This window comes from Styela clava, chromosome 12, assembly GCF_964204865.1.
Source record: "Styela clava chromosome 12, kaStyClav1.hap1.2, whole genome shotgun sequence".
NCBI lineage: Eukaryota > Metazoa > Chordata > Ascidiacea > Stolidobranchia > Styelidae > Styela > Styela clava.
The window spans coordinates 1,983,690-2,008,794 of NC_135261.1; the positions used below are offsets into that span (position 1 = coordinate 1,983,690).

The window sequence follows — 25,105 nt, forward strand, 5'->3', positions numbered from 1 at the left end:
CAGGAAAAATTTTTGATTTTTTTTATGGGGGGGGGGGGGGGAGGATTTTATTTTGTATTCGATGGTTTCTGTCGGAGAATATATAAGCTCGTTGGTATATTATCGTTATGAACATAGAAGGAAAGGAGTTCATTTGTTAGAGTAAAAAAGGGTGGGGTATGTTTAGGTGTGGCATTTCCATAACCAGGGAGAAATTTTACTTTTTTCATGGAGTGAGGTTTTTTTTATCGTTTTTTTTGTAGAAAAATATATAACTTTGCTGGTTTGTTATGTGCATGGGAAAAAAGTAGAGTACGTTTTCCCACATCTGGTTGTGTGCGATCATTTAGGCAAAACCTAATGTGGGTATATTTGTTGGTTTGGTATATAAAAATGGGTTGATATATGATACGTAACTGTGCTAATTGGTTTGTTCATAGTCATTTGGTTGTTTCTTTAAAGTTTGAAAATTTGCTGCCCAAACGGCCAGAACATTTACGATAGAAAAACAATAGAAAAAGGAGTAGTTGAAGGGGGGTCGCAATGCTAGGTGCAAAACAGGTTAGACTTGTTCTATACAAGCAAAATCTCTGCTTTCCCTAATTTCATTGTCTGATAAGGTTATTTCACAGGATGTTTTCACTTTGTTGAGCAGGAATTGTTTGAACATAATGGGATTCGGAATCTATATATAAACATAATACTTTAAATACTACTGGAATTATATTAATATGTCCATGCGTACTTGAACCCTCCAGAAGGGGCCCATGACCCATGAAAAGTCCAGAAACACTGGCCTTTAGCATAGATCAAAGTTTCCCAAACTTTTTGGTGGCGGACCCCTATTTGAAAATCCTAATTTTGACGAACCCCCGCGCTCTGCCGTATCAATTTCAGGGTGCTCTCGAAGTATGCGAACCAAGATGGCGGACATCGGAACGTAACACGGGTAACAGGTTAGGGTTAGGCGATAATTTTTTTCCAATTTTCCTTATTTTGGTCCTATTATCAGTTCGAAGGCTAGCCAAGAGCCTCCCGTAGTATTTATACCTAAAATTATGGCCTAACCCTAACCTAATACACATATTACATTCCGATGTCCGCCATCTTGGTTCGCATACTTCGGGAGCCCCAATTTCAGTGCCTAACCAACGAGTAAAGATAATGTTTCATTCACAACATAACACAAACGACAATAATGTGATGGATTACTTTGCTTTTCACTGCACAATTTTCCGTCTCTCGGGGCAATTTGTGACAAGCAAACTCATAGATCGGACGACAAGTCTCGACCTGTATTTTGTCATCATATTTATAAGAGTGAAAATGCTGCCTCACGAAAGTAGGTCGTTGCTAAAGGATTTTAATTGACTTTTCTGACAGCAATGTATATTCGTCCGCAAAGCTCAACCAAAAATATGCAATTTCTCTTTAATTGAAATCAATCATTAAACATCGAACAGACTTTTGAATATGTTGCGAACCCCCTCTGCAGTTGTCATGAACCCCCGGGAGTCCGCCCGAACCCCTGTTTGAGAAACCCTGGCATAGATGATACTCACTCAGTATTGTGTTATCAAGAATTATCTTTTTCTCAGAGCCGTCCATACCAATCCTACCAATATGTGGATAACTTCCCCAGTCAGACCAGTAAAGGTACCTGAAAAAATTGGGTTAAAAAATAGAATTATGGTGATATAAACATGGGACTTCAAGTCAAACACTTGTGGCCATGTTCCTTTTAACTTATCACTCCAAACAAGAGATCGTTTTTTTACTTTAAGGTAAAACTATGATTAAGAATAATTCAACAATCATTTTCCACAGATGGCAATGGTGTAAGCCAGGGATGTCCAAAATGAATCAGACATTCGAATACATTCGAAATTCATTATATTCAATATAAGATTTTGAATTTAGGAATAATTTAGAACATTTTGTTTAGAAATTAAGTATTTTAAGTAGATCAAAATGTACGATATCTCAACTGGTATGAAAAATCACAGGAAAAACAATGATCTTTTTTATCTATGTCGTTTTAGATGTGATCAACATAAATTTATAATGAATTTAGAATGTATTCAAAATTTTGTATATGAAAATATTTTTTCAAATTTAATGGTTATTTGAGCTTTAAATAAACAATGGTATTTGTAAGGTATACAAATGTCTTGAAAAATTGTAAAAGGTATACCACGATGAAAAAGGTTGAAGAACACTGGCTCAGAACTTCCAATCTTGAGACACTGCTTGGCCAGAGCCTTGTTTAGAGTAGAGCCAGAAATAGCTCATAAAAATACTCTCAATCTCAAGAGATAAACTCACCCTAACTGTGGGTTGAGTGCAATAGCTCTCGGTTCATCCAGTCCTTCATTGACCAAAGTTTTTCTGAAAGCTCCGGAGGTCGAAGAGACTTCAATCGTTTCAACAACTAAAAACAAAAAATGATGAAAAATTTGGTAACAAGCACATGGCTGTGGAGAAGATGTACAAATAGTAGTTTCAAACTCCCCAAAATCGAGTCAGAACCAAAATAGAATTGGAATTTCATTTTATAATGATGATATTGAGGCAGTGGCGTGGCCAGGGGGGTGGTTTTGGGGGTCGAACCCCCCCTCACCCCTTTTATAAATGTGAAAAAAATAAAATCATTTTTCTGTATCATAGATAGCAATTTTCTGTAGCTTGAAATGCTTTTTAGACCTTCAAGACTAATAAAAACACGCGTATTCCAGCGTTCGATCGGAGCCGCTAGCAATTTCGATCTAACTTGCCAAAAAAAAAATTTCAGAATCCACCCCCTTTGAAAATTTTTGGCTACGTCCCCGTTTTAAGGTAAAAATTTCAGACAAAAGTGGAATAAGGTCAAATTGATTAAGCATACTCAATGAACACTTTAGAGAAGACTTGCATAACTTTTTGACATCGAAATTAGATTTTATAGAAAATTGGGGTTGAAATTTCCCTCGAACAAGTGTTGGGGCATTGTTCTTTTCAAAATGACACAAGCGCTTGGAGTCGGGCGTAAATTTGACCCAACTACATAATCCAATCAGTTGAAGTTACACAAGTCTAAATCCCTGTCCTTCCTCTACGCCAGTGGTCTTCAAACGATGGGGCACTCCCAAACAAGAGGGGCCTAAACGATTTTTGAGGGGGCTTTAGGCTAATTAAAAATAAAAATAATTGTTAGATTCGATCTTGCGTGTTTTTTAAATGAAAAACATACTTTCGTTTTGCTATCTGGTATTTGTAGCTTATTGTTAGCTAGTTATTTTTGAGCTGGGGCACGAGACTTGACAATTTCTAAAAACGAATGGCGCCCTAAGAAGTTTTAAAACCCCTGCTCTGCGCCTTTGCAATGGTGGACCTGTATGATTATGAAGCAAATAAAGAATATAAGTAACACGATCAGAGTCACTTCTTTATTACCAAATCAGGTCTACAGTCTATAGTTTTCCATATAAAACTTTCCACTTTTGGTAAACGCGGATGCACGACATCAGGTGATATGCGTAACTGCCACAAGTTGCACAAATTTTGACGATGTCATAGAACACAAAAAACGAATTCCACATTCTCACCTCTGTCACTCCAGTATAAATTCCCTCCAACCCAGTCAACAGCAATTCCATGAGAATGTACTTTGTTTATAGTTTCAGCATCTGTAGCATCGTAGGTTCGATTACCACTTGGTAGATGGTGCCTGTAGGAATAAGGATATATGTTTTGGCGCTCCAGAAGTGTGTGTACCAATATCAAGGTAACTAATTTTGTTTGCCTACTTTACATCAAGTTGTGTAAAGGGACTGAAGACTATGGGCAGGGGGGATATACACTTGGCTAACACAGATAGTCTCCGAACTTGTAACAGAACTAAATCAAGGAAAATTGGAATAAAATTATGGCCTAACCCTAACCTGGTACACATACTACTCGAGTACCATGTTTTATACGAAGATTTTGACACTTTCATTCTGAACAGGGGACTGTAATAGCAGCCACCTATATGTTAGGTCAAGGGTCGCAGGTCAAATGCATGCCACAAGGACAAATTGTGCAGCCCACAGAAAAGTGCCAATTTTAATGATGTGCGCCCATATCATTCAATTTGGTATGTGCAAATAATTCGAATACCTTTGCGCTGCGAAGCGTATAGTTGGGTCCAATCTATTATCTATGCCTATGACCTTATATTGCCCGGTATTTTTATGTCTGCAACTACTAGAAAGCCTATGCTAAATAAAGGTGCAGCCTGCAGTTTCACTAATATATTTGTATCTGGTCCTCCTGTATCAAAGGTCACTTGCTCTAAATAATGACCTGTAAAGCAGTCACTAATTTTGATTCAAGAATAGGCAAAGCCTTACAGGGCAATGGCAGACAGCTCTAATGTAAGCTACAACACAGCACAGGGGCAGAATTGTTTGGTACAACGATACGACTAAATATTTCAATTTTTATCCATATATCCATCTAATCTACCATTTATGGTGACTTAAATTGTCAAGCTTGAACCAATGAACCACATTCAAGCCAATTTTGACAGCATATTTATCATAATCGCACCAAACATCGACTTATCTCAGTGTTCCCCCTTAAAATATCAAAGTTCAGTAAATCAGCTTTACTTTGGTAGGATTATATCTCGACAAAAATCAGTGTTCACTTTAAATAAAAATATTTTGCATTAGAATGAACTTCTGGCAAAATACTTTGCTATCACAGAATCAAATACCAAAACTAGGACAAATAAGTCTATGCCGTCAAATTCATATCTCGACAAATATCAGTGTTCACTTTAAATAAATATTTTCCATTTGAATGAACTTTGGCAAACCACGTTGGTATTACAGAATAAAATACTAAAACCCTAACAAATAATCTTATGATGGCAGAATGATATCTCGACAGAAATCAGTGTTCACTTTTATAGAATCTTACATTTGTATAGAACTTCGATCAGAATTGACATCACTCCAGTACAAGGTTTGCATGGCCCAATGAAAATCCATCGCTACTGCTGTATGAAGACCTTTAATGTGAAGGCGAGTTGTTGAACCATTCAGCTTCATTTCTCTGATGTAATATCTAGAAATATTTTTTATCTATTTAGAAAAATGAGGTGTTTTGCTCGAAACAAGGGTCTATACCAGGGGTGGGCAACATACGGCCCGCGACGAGATTTTAACCGGCCCGCTGACTGTATCCAACCACATTCTGTAATGTGGTCTGACGCATCATTCCTGAAAGTTGCCGATCGCTCTACTCTCACCGCACTGTCAGTGCGAGTGCGAAATAAACAATTGCCTTAGTGAACAAACAATTGCGTTGGCACACTTGTTAAACAAACAATATAAGGTCAAAGCAGAGAGCGTTGTAAACATTCCCCGCTACTGTTATCAGTTATATTTAGATTTTAAATATAAATAGATTTTAGAAATTAGATTTTGTATTAAGTTTTATTAACCATGGAATATCCCAAGAAACGTAAAGTTGACAGAGTGCCGAGCATATAGCAAAGATTAGATACCGAAGTATTTTTCGTAATAATCTGGCCCGCCGAGGACTTCATTTTCCCACATCAGAGAAAACTTACTTATTGGCAAACAGAATGTAAGGCTCGCCCGTGCTTTTATCAACCACACAGGAGTCTGGTTGAGAAGTGTTGATATGATATCCTCGTGCGCATGAGCATGAATAAGAACCTTTCTTGTTGACACAAATCTGGAGTATTGAAAACAAAAAGTTGGGTTTTAAAGATAGATAGAAACAAATTAGTTGTGTAAATTAGGTCCGGTGGTGTAGCGCATCGTGCTAAGCGTTAGGAATATGCTTGTCATAGCACCTAACACTAACTAGCTAACTAATCGTATACACGACATGTACTGGTAACCACTTGGGTCTCTTGAAAAAAAGGATAGGAGCCACTGGCCTACACAATCTATTGAACTCTTTGACAATGGTCAACACAGGATTTGAACCTGAAACTTGTAATCCACAAAACCAATAAACTTAACACTAATCAGTAGTTTCCAAACTTTTTGCTCGTGCGGCGCCAAATTATCAGGAAAAAAAACTCGCTTTTGAATAAAAGTCAATTTTGTGACTGTTAATATGTACTTTATGCATTTTAAAGTTTGTAAACATATAGGCCTAAAGGACAAAAAAAAAGATTAACTATTGTTGCTCATCTCTGCCTGATTTTCCTTTAAAATGCCTCCGGGAAATGCTGTACCAAGCCATGACCTCAATAAACAAACCTGTGAGCAAGGAGGATAAGGATCGGCCTCAGCACATTCATCGATATCAATGCAAGAAAAACCATCACTGTGTAGTCTAAAACCTTCCCGACATTGGCAATCATATCTGTGAAAAACGAAACATAATTATATTCCCTGACAGTGTGATTCTGGATTTATTGAATTAATTATTTGAATTCAATTATTTTGTGTCATTCTATCTTAGCAGCGCTTCTATCATAAATATTGAATTTTCATGCTGGACACGAAAATATATATTCCTTTGGCAGTATGGATCTACATGGTATTAAGTCTTTTTCTTATTAATTTTTATTTTCTATCCTGCCAGAAGTTTTTAGCACCTTGCGCGGCGGTGTGGCTCAACGGGCTAAGCGTTAGGAATACGCTCGCCACCGCACCTCTAATTACTCTGCGTGGGTTCGCAGGTTCGAATCCCATGTAGGGATGGTTATGTGCGAGAGGATTGCTGGACTCCTCGCCGTCGTTGGGTGGTTCACGTAACCGCTGGTCGGTTACGGCTTCCTCCACCACGAAGTCCATGCTTCCGAAAACAAACAATACAGTAAAACTAATCCCATACCCGACTTGGAATGGTAACCGGACGAGAGGCCGTGGTTTGCCATATGGATAAGCCGTCTTACTGGCTTTCCTCTCCCCCGGGATAAATATGTAAATCCTATCCTATCCCTTATTAGTAACCTGTAATTTGGCTAAGAGATCAAGCTTCTTCATTTCAGATTGAGCGACTCATTTTATCAAGGATCTATGGATCTACCAGACATGGGCAAACTACAACCCGCGGGCCAAATACGGCCTGTTGGGTCATTCAATCTGGCTCGCCTGATGCTGCCACAACCAAAATAAAAGCAAATTTTGAAGTTAATCTGTGAAATAGCTGAAAGAATGTGGTGAGATTACGATTAAATTTTGTTTTTTAGTATGGCTTTCGTAGCACTGTAAATATTTTTTGTAAAATGGAACTTTTTACGTCACACTTCTATGGCCTGTAAGTCTAGGTGGGCAAAATTTCTGGCGCCTGGTCCAAAAACTGTACCCACGCCTGATCTTTTTTGCTAAAAATTGCAAATCCTATTTCAATTAAACTTGGATAAATACCCAATATTTTGATTAGTCTTGCTGTTTTTAGGATTTGAATAAAATTAAAATGATTATCGTTTCGAATAAAACTATTTCAAAATTATTTGAAAAACAGAGTATTTAAAATACTGAATATACTTAATTTGGAATAGATTTGGTATATCTAATGCTATATTCATAGCATAGAAATTAATCTGATATTTGAATACCTGATACGTATATTTGTAAGTCTCACTTACTTGAACGTTTTTTCTATACATATTTGTTGGCATTTGTTCTCTCTTTCGCATTCTCTGATGTTACAATGAGTTTCGTCGCTAAAATCAGGGCAGTCTTTCACCTGATTGCAAGTCACTTCTTTACTGATGCAAGTCCCTGGGTAAGAGAAAACAGAATGTTGTAAAACTGCGTTTTTCAGCGCAGTATTTAATTGTTTTTCAAAGAGAAAATCAAGGGTGCAGCAAGGGGGGGGGGGGTCGAAACCCCTTGCCCTCTTTTGAAATGTTGATAAAAAAAAATTTTTGTATTATCTATAGCAATTTTTTGAAGGTTAAAAATGTCATTCTAGACCCACAAGCAATGTTCCCTCTAATTTTTTGTAGTATGTGTGCGCAGAAATTTTGGTGTGTGCGCACTTTTTTAGAAATGACTAATATTTGTGCAAAAACAAATGAAGAAATTTTGGCGTTCTAACCGGGTAATAAGTGGGCCAACAACAAACTTTCTCAACCTGCCAACCGAGAACATTGTTACATTACATCGAAATACGTCTGTGCGCAGTAAATCTATGCGTGTGCGCGGCCTCTGAAAGCTGTGTGCGCGCGCACACACGCACACCTTAGAGGGAACACTGCCCTCAAAAGACTTCCCAAACCCATGTTTTTTTTACCTTCGGCAAGACCTGCTAGTTGTTACTTAAATTAATTAAATTTAATTAAATCGGCAATTAAAAATATCAGATTTCCCTCATCCCCCCTTAGCAAAGTTCTGGCTAAGCCGTTGGAGAAAATCTTATTTTGTATTTGTGTTTACTTATTTAGTACTTAAGAGTATATATATATATATATATGCACGTATTATAATGTTTTGAAACTTTACGAACACCAGAGTGACAGAGTATCATTAGCTAATGTTCCATAAAGATAGAACACCATAGTTTCTTTAGGTTTGAACTGTTGAAGGGTGATAAATGCTCCCAATCACTTATTTCCATATTTTCTATATAACTTGGTATCCAGGAAAAAGTCGCAAAAAAACCCCAATAACAGCAATATAGCCAGGGCTGCCGTAGCCTACCTTCAAAGAATAGTTTGTGTAACTCAAATCAAAACACAACCTAGAAGTAAGATGGAACAAATAGTATCTGAAAAAAAAGAACTGCTGGAGCTAATCCTCCCTAGTGCAAAGTACGATAGACACGGGTCGCACTGGCATAATTTTTTTTGTTCTTTGTTATCTTATTATTATAATTACCTGGTGTCCTTATTTTGGGGTTCATATTAATGGCCGCCTTGAATATAGCGAACCCCACCATAAACAGTGTATTCTAAAAGCAGTAATTATTACCGTCATCACATTTGACATGCGTTGCATTATCACAATAATTTGGTGGGGTGGTGGTTGGAGTCTCAGTTGTGTCAGAGTCACAATCTTTTTCATCTGATGCATCGGAACACGAGTAATATCGATCACATCTTAGTGAGGCAGGAATGCAGTTTCCTTTTGAACACTGGAATTGATCTTTTCTGCAGATGTTTGACGTGTCTGAAAAAGAATATTCATCTATATCAGGGCTTTTCAAAATGATAACTTCTGATCGGGGGGCATACCCAAAGGGGGGTTGCAGGTCGGAACCTTTTGAAATGAAAAAAAAAGCATTTTTCTGTACAATACATCCGTTGCTTGAAACACTTTTTGGACCCTCAAAACCGGTGGTTCCCATCCTGGGGGTCGGGAACCCCAGGGGGGTCGCAGCGGGTTTTAGGGGGGTCGCGAAGGTCTTGCAAAACAGTAGAAAACAATACAAAGCTCTAGGTTAAATATTGCCAGTAGAACGCAAAAAAGTGTAGAATTGACTCTCGTTTGCCTCCGAGAGATATCCTCTAGCTGTCGTGAGACCCAAGAATGTTAGCAAGCGACGCAAGTTGTTTTTGGCATTGTTAACCATTGTGACGTCACACGAACTCGTCTGCATTTCCACGCGTCACGATGAGATAAACACGCGGGCTTCGAAGCAATGCTGCAGAACCATTAATCATCAATGGTGGAACGCCGAGATTTCTATAACAAGGGGTTTACTGCAGGGTAGGCTTGTAGTCTTAGTTGCTTCATCGTGAAGAGTATCGTACATCCTGCAGCAACGTTATAATTCCGTTACTTTATGTACCATGGCGAAGAAGCGATAGTATGAAAATGAAATATGAAACGGTCTTTTCTTCATATGAAAACGAAGGCACGAACTCGAATGAAAGTTGAGGATGATATGAGACAAGCTTTGTCAAAAACTCAACCACAAATTGCGCAGGCTACGCGGTTGCAAGCCAGCCATCACATTGAGTAAAACTGCAGTTTGATCAAAAATTAAATCACGCAACCTTCACTTTCCCGCTTTTTTATTGAAAACTGTAGAAAGTAAGGCCGGGGGTGGCGAGGAATGTGAAAACCACCAAAAGGGGTCGTGATCCCGTAAGGTTGGGAACCACTGACTCTTAAAACCCATGTTTTCGCCCTGCTAACTGCTTCGTATTCCCTTAGCGCATTTATTATTGCGCAATTCTACAATACGATTCTGTATAGTCTCAGTACCTAACTCAGTAGCTTGTTTCTTTCATTGACATTGACCAAGTTCCCGTAAACACGATTTTGTACTTAGTTATTAGTTAATAACCTCCAAAGACGAATTCATTTTCTATGATTACCGTTACATATCATTATCTACCCGGACTTGGCCCTATTTAAACTCAATACGTCACTATCTTCGCCAGATGCGCAATTTTTTCTAAATTATCTGCGGCTAAAATACTAAATACACTCGATCAAACATGCATCTATCTTGAACGATAGAAACGGACCGAAAAATATGTAATCTTTTGAGAGTGAAATTTAAATGTGACAGACACATAGATATGGAATTGCGCCCTCTCTTCGACGTGTCTGAATAAGAATATTCATATAAATTAGAGCTTTTTAAAAGAATAACTTCTGATCAAGAGCTTTTTAAAAGGATAACTTCTGATCAGAAGGGTACGCAGGGAAGGGCGCTTCAAGAGTCAGAATTCCCACTTTTTAAAAATATGGAAAAAAATATTTTTTCTGCTCATACATACCCTCAGTGAATAATCTTTCAGTTAGTATCTTCATGTTGCAATTCGTTGCCTTAAATTTTAAAATAAATACAGGACCCATTCCCCCTAATCCATTAATCCCCCCCCCTCCCTTTTACCCCCAAAAAATCAACAAATCAACATACTACAAGGCTTTTCATCACTGCCATCATTGCAGTCATTTTCTCCATCGCAAACGTATTCTAGATCGACGCAAGCTCCTGTGTTCTCACATTGGAAATCAGTCTCCGTGCATTCATGGTCTAAAGAAAAAATAATTTTTTTTGCCAAACATATTCATTTCAGAAGCATTGCCAAACATATTCATTTTTTATGCATGTCTGCTGCATAAGCAACTCAAACTGACAACAGCAAACTACGCCAGGGGACCAAATCCGGCATGTTGGGTAATTCAATCTGGTCTGCCTGATGCTGCCACAACCAAATTTTGATGTTTTAGCTAACAAAATAGCACAAAGAATTTTTTGAGATTGCGATTAAATTTATTTTGCACGAGGCTTACAGTTTTCCAATGTAGCTTTTGGAATTTGGAGTTTACTTACATAAAAATCAATTGGCAGCCCAACTTGCCCTCTATATATAGGTGGTGATCAAACTTAGATACAAAAATGGGTGCTCCCGAAGTATGCGAACCAAGATGGCGGACATCGGAACGTAACATGGGTAACAGGTTAGGGTTAGGCGATAATTTTTTTCCAATTTTCCTTATTTTAGTCCTATTATCAGTTCGAAGACTAGCCAAGAGCCTCCCGTAGTATTTATACCTAAAATTATGGCCTAACCCTAACCTAGTACACATATTACATTCCGATGTCTGCCATCTTGGTTCGCATACTTCGGGAGCCCCCAAAAAGGTTCTATTGGGAAACATATTAATTTAAAAGTGAAAGTTTTTTGGGCATGTCTGCTCAATAAGCAGACAGGAAGCTTAGACCATGTATCTATCCCTACTCTAATGTTCAGCTTCCAATGACTATTTGCGACTAGCTCCATTACGAGCAACTGAGGCTATGGCGATAATGTTTTCCCCATAGTCCACAAAAATGATGTTGATAAATAAGCCACATGAGAAACTAGATGTTAAAATTTGGGCTATTCTGAAGTATGTACAAAATTTTCAAAATTTTTTATATTCAGCACCCCCGGGTAAAACCTGCAAACGACCACTACCAAAGCTTACCACAACCAATTTCATCGCTCCCATCTCGACAATCTTCATCTCCGTCACAAACCCAGCGGTCCGGTACACATCTACCGGTGTCAGCACATCGTAGAAAGCCCTTGCCACATTTGATTTCGCCTAAAGATAATTATTACAATTACAAATATAGTTAACGAGTAAGCAATGTTTAAATATATGGGCATGGAGTTTGAGCATCTATGATAGGATTTACATAGTAATCCCGGGGTAGAGGAAAACCGACAAGACGGCTTAATCATATGGCAAACCACGGCCTCTCGTCCGGTTGCCAGTCCAGGTCAGGTATGAAATTAGTAAGTAAGTTATTTGTTTTCGGAAGCATGGACTTGATGGTAGAGGAAGCCGTAACCGACCAGCGGTTACGTGAACCCCCCTACAGCGGCGAGGAGTCCAGCAATCCTCTCGCACATGATCATCCTCGCATGGGATTCAAACCTGCGATCCCGCGAAGGGTTGTCTAAACCCAGGGGAGGGGGGGGGGGTTGAGCAATACAGAATAAAAAAGCGTTCCCCTTTAATTAAAACAACCAAATATCACAGAATCGTTAAAACTTAAAAAATAAAAGTATTGCGCAAATATTGTACAAGAAATTTATCAGACAAGCATGATGATTGTTCCTATGGATCATAAGAAATGTTCCCTTTCGTTTAGAAAAAAACAGCATTATTTTGGTTGAAATCACGGAACCATGAATTAGTTTGAAAAAAAGTTAAGATATTTGTTTTTAGAAGCATGGACTTGATGGTGACATGGGCAAAATGACATGCGAATAGGCGCCCAGTGCAGCGATTAGGTGAACCACCCTATTCCATCTCAAGTACTGAAAGATAGAAATTGATTGCTCTAGCTCTGCTTGCTGAGAATGGTATTTTTATCTTAACAATAAGTTAGCAAAAACTTTCTTTCTCTGAACAGAATCGTTGTAAAATCTTCTGCAAAACGGAATATACTAAAACAGTGGTTCCCAAACTTTTTAGAGTTGGGACCCACTATTTATTACAACAGCTTATGGCTACCCACTTAACTTTAATTCAATTTTCTTTTGTTTTTTTATGACATAACACAGAACACAGCAATGACCAATCATCGCAAAATTACCGTGTTTCCTCGAAATAAAGACCTGGCCTGAAAATAAGATAATAATTTGAATTTTCAAAAGGATTCTAATTAAACCCTACCCTTAAAATAAATTAAAAATGTGTGGAAAAGAAAAAGTTCATTGACCTGAGGTAAGGTGAAGATCACACCACTATTCAAGATTGTGTGATATCCAGGGTTGTCCAAAACGAATCGAATATTCGAATGTATTCGAATATCAAAGTATTCGAATACTTTTTGTTTCCCTTGGTGTTTCGTTTTACGGGAATATTTAAACGACTTTTTACGCTGTCTCACGTAATGACGATGAAATAGAATCGGCACTTTGATTGTTTATATTCTGTGCGATCGTACGTCGCATAGTGTTGCGACACATTTGCACGTTTGCATATTTAATTTCTATGTGGCCTGCTTATTATTCGCATGAGTCTTCTCAAGCATGATTTGTGTAACCTTATATTTGGGTCTTAGGGTCTGCCAATCATGATATTTAATCGCAGGCTGGTTATCGTTACTTTAAAGAGAAACACGTCCACCAAGATAAAGTGATTTGTGACCTTTTTGTTTTGCCGATTCAGCAAAACACGACAGGGACAGGAAAACAGCTGTGAAATAACCCGTGGACGTGGACGTACAGTGTAGTACCTATCACATTCCAAAATTATTTCAACATTCGGGTTAATGATTGCCGCTTTACAACTTAAATTTACCGCTCAATTGTTAAAAATAGTTAATTCTGTGAGTATGATTCTACCAAACTAACATGATCTGGTTCTAAACATATAAAATTATTAGCGAATTAATGCCAAATACAACGGGTATTTGTGGACATGAAATACGTGGTAAACTGCCCAATTATAATCAATTTCGTATTCGTGTTTACAAAATAATAAAACTAATTATTCTAAAATGCAACGGCGATTCGTGGCCTTCAAATGTGTGGTAAACTGCCCGATTTACCAACATTTGAGTTATGATAATAGAATTAAATTAACACGGTAAGGCATTTTAAGTAGTGGTATCGGTCATGGATTCGAATATTTTGTGCAGCACAAAATCATCCTAGTAAAAAGTCCATACTTTTAAATACAAACCAATGGCAACCATTCTCCAAATTAGTTCCCAAGAGCGGGATAAAATATAAATTCTTTTTCCGACTCGTGACAATTTTTCGTGAGTACGAAAATAAGAATCAAAACTAATTATATTCGGCACAATATCACGGCCATATGTGGACATATATTGTGTGGCAAACTCGCGAATAATATTAATTTTTGATTCCTATTTTCGTATTTACAAAATACAACGGCGATCTGTGGACTTACAATGGATGATAAACTACCAGATTATAAATAGTTTTTGATTCCTATTTTCCTATTTATGAAATAATAAAAGTATTATTACTCAAACATACAACGGCGATCTGCGGACTTGAAATGTGTGGTAAAGTTCCCAAATATAATTAATTTTTGATTAGTATTTTTGTACTCACGAAAAAATTGTCACTAGTCGGAAAATGCCTCATACTTTATCCCGCTTTTCGACAAATAATTTGGATAATGGTTGGTATTTAAAAGTATGGGCATTTTACTAGGATGATTTTGTGTTGCGCAAATATTCAAATCCATCATCGATACCACTATTGTCGTATTAATTTAATTCTGTTAACATGACTCATGGTATATAAAATATATACTGCAATAATCTGCAAATATGAAATGCCTGGTAATATAGCTAGGTTGTAACTTGTAGATAGCAGTTATTCCATTGCTTATAGTATGGAAATTCCTACATACATTTAGGTAAGCTTCAATTAGTGGATTTTATTTTCGAAGTATTCGAAATTTCATATTCGAAAAAAATAATTTCGAATGTATTCGAAATAGTGAACTATTCGGTATTGGCCATCCCTGGTGATATCACAATTATGATATTTGTCACTTGATTTCTGTATAGGAAATACAAATAAAAACAATGGATGTCGGGTTTTATATACTGTTTAGTAAAAAATCTTGTGATTTTCTACAACGTAATTTTATTTTTGATAAATTAACACAAAAGACCTCTTACAAAAAAAAAACATAGTGGTATTCTTCAAATGAAAATAAATCTAAATCCTGTCTAAATTGGTAAAACACGGTAAGAAGTGCTGTACAGTGTACAAAACTGCAATGCGTAAAAAATCCACGCGGTCATTTTTTGCGTAACAAATTTTTGTTCCTAATAACCAGTATAATCAATTAAAGCTTTCTACATCTTTTCACGACCCACAAAGATTCCTTTTGCGACCCACCAGTGGGTCGTGACCCATAGTTTGGGAACGGCTGTACTAAAAGATTCTGGTCTTCCCATGTCTCCTACCTAACTGAGACTGCATGTAAAAAACCTTGCATGGAGTGGAAGACTTACAGTAAAAACGAAACTAATTGAATCTCACCGCAATTTTTTTCGTCACTTCCATCATTACAATCATTCTCTTCATCACATATGTATTCTTTATCGATGCACGATCCCGAAGTCTCACATTTGAATTCAGATTCTGTGCATTTGAAATCTATAAAAACAAGAGGCATATTCACAGCGTGGTGAACGACACATCGTGATAAGCAGTAGGAATACGCTTGTAATCTGATTACCCTCTGTTGGTTTGTAGATTCGATTCCAGTGTGGATAATTAATTATGTGATATCCGCAATGCCACACTAGTTTTACCCGCAATGCCACACTAGTTTTACCCGCAATGCCACACTAGTTTTACCCACAATGCAACACAGTGAATTCACCTACAATGCCACACTGTAGTTTTACCCACAATGCCACACTGTAGTTTTACCCACAATGCAACTCTGTGGTTTTGCCCACAATTCAACACAGCGTTTTTTCACCCACAATGCCACACAGAGATCTTACCCACAATGCAACACAGTGGTTTTGCCTACAATGCCACACAGTGGTTTTACCCACAATGCAATACAGTGGTTTTACCCACAATGCAACACAGTGGTTTTACCCACAATGCAATACAGTGGTTTTACCCACAATGCAACATTGTGGTTTTACCCACAATGCAACACAGTGTTTTTACCCACAATGCAACACAGTGGTTTTACCCACAATGCTACACTGTGGTTTTACCCACAATGCAACATTGCGATTTACCCACAATGCAACACAGTGTTTTTACCCACAATGCAACACTGTGGTTTTACCCACAATGCAACATTGTGATTCACCCACAATGCAACACTGTGGTTTTACCCAGAATGCAACATTGCGATTCACCCACAATGAAACACAGTGATTTTACTCCCAATGCCGCACAGTGGTTTCACAATCTGCAAGTATGGAACACAGAATCATAGAGAAACTGCCCAAATACTTGTATGTATGTATGTTTATTAGTCTCGTAGTAGTGAGCAATATAAAAAATTGACAATATTAATATTTGAGACGGGACGCATGCACAAGACCGTACTGGCCTAAAACACAAATGTGCGACATGCACCCCTTTTGACAAGTACAGAACAAAAAATGTTAGATTAAATGCATATGATATAGTCCCTTATACAGACAATTGTGTGAGGTGGGGCAATGGGTTGTGGCGAAAGTGGCAAGGGAGGAGTACACAGAACTGTTTATACAAGTTGCATAGGATAGGATTTACATATTTATCCTGTGGGAGAGTAAAGTAATCATATGTGGGGCTGGGCATTTCGAATCGAATCGTAAATTTGTCTAATCGGTTCAGTGCAAAAACGGCGCTATCTTGTTTTTTTCTTTCTGCCAATGGTCGAGGTAAATTCCTCAATTTTTTTTGCTGAAGCTATATTTTTTTGAAGCAATTCTGACATTTTCTGTAGTGAGTTATTGATAAAATGTGTTTCCTATTGTGTGTGAACGCTCAGCAATCTGTCTGAGTGATGTATTCTATGTTTTCAGTAATTCATTTGTTGAGAGGACCAATTACAATAAAAAAGTCTCATACAATTAAATATATACCAAGTATTCGAGATTCGATTCGATTCTGAAATCATCAGGTATTCGAAAATGTCCACCCTTAATCATATGGTGTACCACGACTCTCGTCTCTTAACCCGTTAATGTCAGGTTTTGAAATATTTTATCATTCAACCGTTTCAGATGCACGGCCTTGATGGTAACAATCATACCAAGTCTATGTTCACCTAACGATTATAAAATTTCTCAAACACTCACCACATATTTCATCTGATCCATCACTGCAATCCTGATCCAAATCACATCTATAGCTCCAAGGTATGCATTCCCCATTGTCACATTGGAAGAACTCAACTGAGCAGTTTGCAACAGCTGAATAATGAAACAGATATATTATTCATTTCGGGGAGTAAGGAAAGCTGAGATAGACAGCCTTATCATATGGCTAATCTATCACAGCTTTGCGGAGAATAAATTTGGATTACAGCAATTAACTAAAACTCCTCGGTGGACAAAATGATCATTGAGTTAATAAATTCAAACAGAAATTTTGGAAACGCCACAAAAAAACCTCCGAAACAGATAGAGAAATCATAAAAACAAGCTAATATTTACAAGCAAGCTTAAAAATTTGTTTAGTGGCATATAAGATTTCAATCCTATTTCACTTTGCTGACAACTTCCTGATTGGCCAATTTTACGGAAGTAAACAAGGAAGTCTCGGAGAAACATGCATACTGGTTAAAGAGAAAGACTTCTTTGAAACAATATAAAGACTCACGTCCTTTTGTCAGAGAACAATTCTTCTCGTCGCTGTTATCGCCACAATCGTTATCATGATCGCAGATGAAATCCTGTCGAACACATTTAGTTGTGTTTTCGCAAGAGAACTCTGTTGTCTTGCAGTTTTGTTTATACTTGGCTAGGAAGGGGAAAAAGGATAAAATGAAATTATTTCAATTGTTTCAGTGTTTCTCTGCAAGAAATTTTGCACCCAAAAGCATTTTGCAGTAAAACAAGTATTTGTGATAAAAAGTTAGTTTTATAGGTTCAGGATATGACCTTAAATAACGAATCTTTTTTAAATAAAAGGTACTTCAAAAACCTAACAGTTTTTATCACAAATACTTGTTTTACAGCAAACTGCTCTTGCGGTGATTTTTCCTATTAGGCGAAATTTTCTGCAGCCAACTTTTTCTAGAACCCGTGGGCACAGTGGCTTAATGGTTGGAGCGTTAGAATTAATTATGATGTTGCAGCAGGTTGAAATATCTGGTTTGAATCAAATTGTGTATCAGATAAGTAATATTTAAAAAGTATCTTCAAAAAGTTTGAGAACTGTCATAGAGTGTCAGTGGTATCTGCAATTTTTCTATAAATCCACGGGCGACTTCCACCTCAGAGCTTCGTGCTTTGCTTTGCACAAATTTGTATAAGAACTTTTCATTAGTGTAGACTACCAGTTGTTTTTTGACAGTGCTGGCTTGAATTGTTTCAAGTCTTTCTGCCAACTGCCTACTTCGGCCCGCTTTGACGCGAGAATATACCAATATGCTTGCAACTCCTCTGTGATAAACTGTTTCATTTTTTGTCAAAGGGTTTTAGCACCTTGTTTGAGCAAACATTATAGGACCAGTGGTCTCTTGTTACACTCCTTACTTTATTCAAGAGCTTGTGGCAATGTTTTTAGCAACCTCGTATCAATATAATCACAGCCAGTGTTAATTTTAAGGAAATTATGAGTGCGAAAGTGCTTCGCAGTTGAAAAAAAAGTGCGAAAGTGCTTTTGCTGATTTTAACAAGTTAGGTACCCTAGCTTTTGTTTTATCGTAACTCATTTCAAATTGCATAGATACTCGAAAATACGGTCCTCGGTTAATATTGCAAATTAAAGAGGAGCCTTTCCGTTAAAGGAGTTTTGTTCGGCTTTAAACCTTTGTTTAAAACAAGCGAATTCATCGGTCACGAAAGGACACCTGCTAAGCACACCCGTCGCGATCAACACTTTTGTGCAATAAACTACCCACGTCAGTAGCGAAGTGTACTCCTTCGCGTGAACAGAAAAGCCTCGCACACTTGTGTTATTCCTTCCTTTAAACGGACAACGATTAATACATGCAGGTTGGAATCGATATTAGTTACTACCGGCCATAGCTAGGGAGGGGACTAAGTCATTTGTACAATGCCCGGGCAAAATGACATCCCCGTCACCGATATCGTTTAGTATAACACGCTTCCTCTTCCGAAAGAATATGCTCAAAAGTAGTCCGACTTTTTTTCTTTTAAGAGATGGGCTGACGTCATGTTTCTCCGGCCACTTTTTCTTTAAAAGATTATGCAAGATCACTCTGAAAATCCCCCCCTTTCTTGTGATAGCTTGACCTAATTTATATTATACTATCTCAGAGATTACGCAAAGACATGTTATTTCAAATATCGACTTGTAGTGGTTTTGCATGCGAGTTGGTTTAAATCGGGTAGAAAACATCATATATTGGCAAATTTTTTAGAAATGCCATGTACTTTCAGAATTTATAAATAGAACTGTCAGACCTGGTATGAAATATATAGTGTTCCCAAATAATTTTGAGTGTCTCGCGAAATACCAATCCATTTGATAAATCGTTTTTATTCGACAGCATGAATGCTGGAATCGTGGAAATTATGTGTTTCAATTTCAATAGAATTTAAATTCGTTTTTTTGTGCACCATTACTTGTATTTTTATTAGTAATTGCGTCCCGAGTTTGTAAAGTTTAGAACTCTCTTGTATATGTACATAATCCACTATTTTTGATTGGCCAAAGAAAGATAACATGTAATCGCTTTTCGGCAACATGGTATTCGTTTTATATCTGCTTTGAACAGAAAAAAAGAATATGTGCCCTCTCATTCATTGGATCACAATCGACAATTTATATTTATTTTTTTTCGTGATTTCGGCAATCGTTATTAGTGTGGGCTTTTGTCGACTGAAAAATAAATATCGTTCTGTTATTTATATATTTCAGGCCATTGAGGCCAAATTAGCGGCGTTATTAGCGCTAAATAACAGAAAATAACTTATCATAAAACACAAGTCGGTAAAGGTGATGCCATAGCGAACAAAAAAAGATTTGGTCGCGATAGTTATGTTAGATTACTGTAAAACAGCGCTTTTAAGCAGAAGGTAGAACAATCAAATTTGATAACAAAACAAAACGACGGCTTCGATACCCGCAACACTTCAAGTTCATTAGACTTCCATTTTGGTAAGTAAGGTTACTCGATTACACGATACCAAGGGGTGGCCAACCTGCTTTCGAGCGCGATCGACTAAAATCTTCAAAATAGATCGCGATCGACTGGTAGTGGTCGGTAATAAGGTCCTACACAAAAACGAATTGGCACTGAATGTGCAGATAACTGCATAAAAAAAATTCCACCGCTGCCAATAAGAAGGCTTTGTGGGCACATTATTATCAAAATCGACAAAAAATTCGCATTTTCTATGTTCCATTTAAGTTGTTGATTTGATCATTTAATTTTACCCGGAGTAAATGTTTCATTATTTATTTAATATTTATTTAAATCATACTATTCAGATAAAAGGCGTGTCTAATTTTCAGTCGCAAGTGTTGGAAATTCTTCAAGAAACCTTGATAAGTATTATCCGAACAGCGAAAAATAAGTATTCTCAAACCATGAATGTTACATGACTGCTCAAACTTCAGTATCTAAAATATCGCAAAAATCCGGGAAATGCCGCGTGCTTTTAACATTCGTGGTTACAATAAAATGGCAGTTAATACGACCTATGTATCTTGGGTGACAGCACATTTGAACCCATACATTTGCACACGTATATCCGCGGGTTCAATCTATATGTGGGTGCTAAAATCCATGGGTAATGTTAGTATGGGTTCAAATGTCCGTAGGTGCAAGAGTATGCAGGTGCAATTGTCGTAGGTTCAAATGTAATGGAATCGTATTTTGTGAATTTGGTGATTTTGCAAAACTGTGAAATGCTGTTGAAAGTTTCGTCTAATTAGAAAATCGTGCACCCTGGTCACAATTCATCGATGTCATTGATAGTCACATGACCACTCTCGTTCAAAGAAACGCACTGCTTAGTATTCCAACATCTGGCTTCAAAGACGCCGTTGAGCGTTTTTGTGGAAGAAGCGGAATCAGCGTGCTTGTATAATAATCATATTATAAACAAGAATTTTGTCGTTAATGCAAAAGCTTTATCTCCAATGTCTGCACCATATAGGTTAGAATTCACGCAAATATCATTATGTAATGCAAAATTGGGTTACAAAAGTACTAGTACGCAACTTATTTGTCAACTTCATACTCGCACGAAAATATTTGTCAACTTTAAATGTTCGCCTTTCAAAATCGAAAAAAAAGTGCTATTTCGCAGTGCCTGAAAAAAAGTGCAAAAGTGCTTCTCACTTTCCGCAAAAAAGTGCGCTAATAGTGAACACTGCTCACAGCAGGTATGCCTCGTGTCTTCATCCGAAATATCGATTGTTCCGTTCCTATGTACGCAGTCAAACTCAGTATCACACAGTTTCGATGAATGAATACACTGGCCGGTACCTCTACATTTGAATTGATCATCGTCACAAGCTGAAATTGGAAGAGTAAAGTTGGCATGTTTCCAGGCTATTCACTCTGGACCCATTTTTTTGGTCTAACTTTGTAAGGGGGGGCTCTTATATGGTAGCTACCTCAAGATGGAGTGATTGATTTATGACCCTTTGATTTTGCCGATTCAGAAAAAAAGACACTAGACTGGAGAACACAGCTGTCAACTAACCCATGGACGTACAGCAGTACTTTTCACACCATATTCCCAGGCTATTTCAAGGTTTCAGTTAATTTGTTGTTCAAATAGGAAAGTTATAGGTAAAAAGTTGATTCTGTGAGTATGATTCTAACTGAAACAAATACGCCCCGATTCTAACTATATCAAATTACGAGCGAATATTAGCGCTCAGTTGGTGGCGACTAGGGCAGGGCATTTTTTAATACCTTCAAATCGAATTAAATACTTTTTTTGAATCAAACCGTGAATACTTGGAATATATGTAGGCCTAATTGTATGTGCCTTTGATATTGTTATGGATCACAGGAGCGATTTCTACAAGGTGCGCCGCGGAAGAGGTGATAGGTGCCCCACATAGGAGTTGATAAGTGCGCTGGGAAAATTAACAGAATTGTGTTAAACACAACTTAAGGTATGATTGAATATTTTACATATTGTATTTATTATAAATAGTTCAATTTACCTTTCTATGTCGTTTGCTTTCTGTTACGCAACAGCAAGAAAAGAGCTCATACAAGGTTTTATTCGAAAAGAGCGACATATATAAGTGGCGTATAGAATAAAAAAAAGCTACTCACGGCAAGGTTTCTCATCTGAACCGTCGCCACACTGATCCACTCCGTCACAGAAGTAATGCTGCGGAACACATTTCTGGTTCCTACACATGACGTAACCATCTCTGAAAGAAAATAGAATGATAAAAATATCAATGGGACATTTTAAATGAAAAAAGGGCATTCCAGAAGTGTATGTATAACCAATTTTGATCGCATACTTTACATCAAGTTGTGTAAAGGGACTAAAATCGATGGGCAGGGGGTATATTCACTTTGCTAACACAAACAGTCCCCGAACTCTTAATAGAACTAGAATAAGGAAAATCAGGATAAAACAATGACCTAACCCTAACCTGGTACACACACTACGGGAGTACCGGAGAAAGATAAGTCGATGCAACATGACCCATCTCCAAAAGTAGATTTTGATAGATTGGATAATGTTAAAGGCAATATGTTGGGTGGGTAATGCCTAACGGTATAAAGTTTTATTTATTTGAATTTTGTTCTTTGATTCCGGGAAATTTAAAATTTTGGCTTCAGTTTGAAATTTGAACATCGGCTCTAACTTCACATCAATGGATGCTCCCAAAGCATGTGCACCAAGATGGCGCACAACCTGAACAAAGTATGTGTACCAGGTTAGGGTTCAGGTTGTGCGCCATCTTGGTGCACATACTTCCGGAGTGCCCATCAATGACTATAACATCAGTGACACTAGCAACAGAGTCTAGCAATCCTCTTATACAAAAGTAATCTTTGCAAAATAAGGCAGAAACTTGGAGCTCACGAAGTATGTGTACCAAGAAGGCGGACAACCTGAACATAGTATGTGTACTAGGTTAGGTTTCAGGTTGTGCGCCATCTTGGTACACATACTACGGAAGCACCAAAAACTTAGTATAAAAAAAACAGAACATACATGCATCGTCTGACGTTACAATATCTTGGTTCCTCATCAGCTCCATTTGAGCAGTCTTCGGTTCCGTCACAAGTCAGTTCGTACGGGATGCAACGTAGCGTTACCCTTCTGTCCCTTCTGTCTTCAAATTTAGAAAGTCCGTCCCCGCAGTCAAACTCCTCCCGGCCCTGGCAGCCACTCACATGTATAATTTCTGAATAGAACGGAATTTGAAGAAATTATAATCAGGATACTACATGACTTTCTACTAGTTGTTCTCATGGTTTTGATCTGAAGTGTGCTATAAACTTGCTACCACTGCAGGGCATAGCCAAGGGGGTTTGAAGGTCAGCCCCCCCCTTATCGCCAAGGCTCTTTAAAAAACATTTTCCGGTCGTGCCTGCTGGCTGTTGTAATCTAACTTGGCAAACAGGAATTTCGGCCTCCCCCCCCCTTTCTCGTAGAAAATTTCTGTGTACCCCTCTGGATCAGGATACTGCATGACTTTCTATTACTTGTTCTCATGCTTTTGTTCAAAAGAGAGGGCTATGAGCAAGCAGCCCCTGCAGGGCCGTAGCCAGGAGGGAAATTTACACTCCCCTGCCCTTCAAAAACTCCTGGCGACGCCCCTGGTTGTTTTCATGGTTTTGAACTGAAGAGGGTTATAAACAGGCAAATGATAAACTAAGAAAATGGATGATTTCTGTGTAAACAAATAAAACTAAATTATTTCCAATAAGGATAGTGTAGGTGTTTTTATGAGATGTTTCTATGTACTTACTCTAAGCAAGTCTTTGGATAAGCAGATATGATATGTAAAGAGCTGCAGTTTTGTAAGACTGAAAATTTTAGGGTTATACATTGTCTTTTCAATTTATTGCATTTATGGGTCAGGTGGAGGAAGCTGTAACCAACGGCGATCTCCTGGAGTAGAGCAAGTCCAAGTCGGGTATGCAATTAATTAACCAGTTATTTGTTTTAGATGCATGGACTTGATGATGGAGGAAGCTGTAACCGGCGAGTAGTAATGTGGACCAAATAATGTTGGAAGAGAGGAAAGTCAATAAGCTGGACCAGTCATATGACCATCGTCCTGTTATCAGTCCATGTCGGGTATGGGAATAATTAGAATGTTATTTGTTTCAGATGCACGGGCTTGATAAATGAATGTAACGGATCATATTGTTCAGTTCTCACACTTACTTTTCTATAATCTCTTACTTCTTAGTCAGTTGTAAAGTTCCAAATACATGACATTTTGCTCAGAGACTTGTTAAGAGAATACTTACCAATGCATGATCCATTGATAGCCAGTTCACCATCTTCGCATACACAATCATATTGGTCATTGAATTTACGATAGCATGATTGTCCTTCACCACATGGGTTGGGGACACATGGACCTGCACTGCCTGCAATAATAAAAATAATATACATATATTCAATAACATTCTTATGCCAAAAATCCTCTAATTTGTGGAAATAGTTTCTGCTGAACGATTTCCTTGGCAGTCGTTCAATTATTGTGTTAATTTTTTTTAAGGATAGGCAAAATTATACACAACCGCTGAAGAGAGATGAGCTACTTAGACCAGATGTGGGCAATTTTTCCCCAAGTGGGCCAGTTATAGATATTAGACTTGTTACTTATCGATTTTAATCGGTAAGTATGTTGATAGGTATTTGTCTGTATGTTTGTCTGTTAGATGCACGCCATATCTCACGAAAGCGAAATTGAATCTGCTCCAGATTTTGCATGTGCATTCATCTTATCTCGGACCAGAAGCCTATTGATTTTGGGCGAATTATGTCGTGTAATTAGCGAGTTATCAATCAATTATTGATATAGTGATCTAGATTTTTGTTAAGCGAGAGAATTTTGAGACCCGCC

General features: G+C 37.7%; 1 protein-coding gene across 2 annotated transcripts in view; it reads right to left on the reverse strand.

Moving 5' to 3' along the window:
- LOC120329279 (prolow-density lipoprotein receptor-related protein 1-like) overlaps positions 1-25,105 on the reverse strand; it is a 151,017-nt gene that overhangs the window by 32,440 nt on the left and 93,472 nt on the right. Inside the window, exons 57-73 of one of the 2 annotated variants that reach the window (XM_078118342.1) lie at positions 24,504-24,626; positions 23,236-23,428; positions 22,335-22,435; positions 21,420-21,557; positions 17,723-17,863; positions 17,200-17,313; positions 15,422-15,538; positions 11,865-11,984; positions 10,810-10,926; positions 8,907-9,104; positions 7,580-7,715; positions 6,243-6,348; positions 5,579-5,706; positions 4,924-5,070; positions 3,564-3,685; positions 2,305-2,410; positions 1,542-1,639 (exon numbers count right to left, since the gene is read on the reverse strand). In XM_078118342.1, coding sequence (XP_077974468.1) covers positions 1,542-1,639; positions 2,305-2,410; positions 3,564-3,685; positions 4,924-5,070; positions 5,579-5,706; positions 6,243-6,348; positions 7,580-7,715; positions 8,907-9,104; positions 10,810-10,926; positions 11,865-11,984; positions 15,422-15,538; positions 17,200-17,313; positions 17,723-17,863; positions 21,420-21,557; positions 22,335-22,435; positions 23,236-23,428; positions 24,504-24,626 — 2,205 coding nt within the window. Of the gene's footprint in view, positions 1-1,541; positions 1,640-2,304; positions 2,411-3,563; positions 3,686-4,923; positions 5,071-5,578; positions 5,707-6,242; positions 6,349-7,579; positions 7,716-8,906; positions 9,105-10,809; positions 10,927-11,864; positions 11,985-15,421; positions 15,539-17,199; positions 17,314-17,722; positions 17,864-21,380; positions 21,558-22,334; positions 22,436-23,235; positions 23,429-24,503; positions 24,627-25,105 lie in introns of both variants that reach the window. The other variant, XM_078118341.1, reaches the window with a different exon arrangement.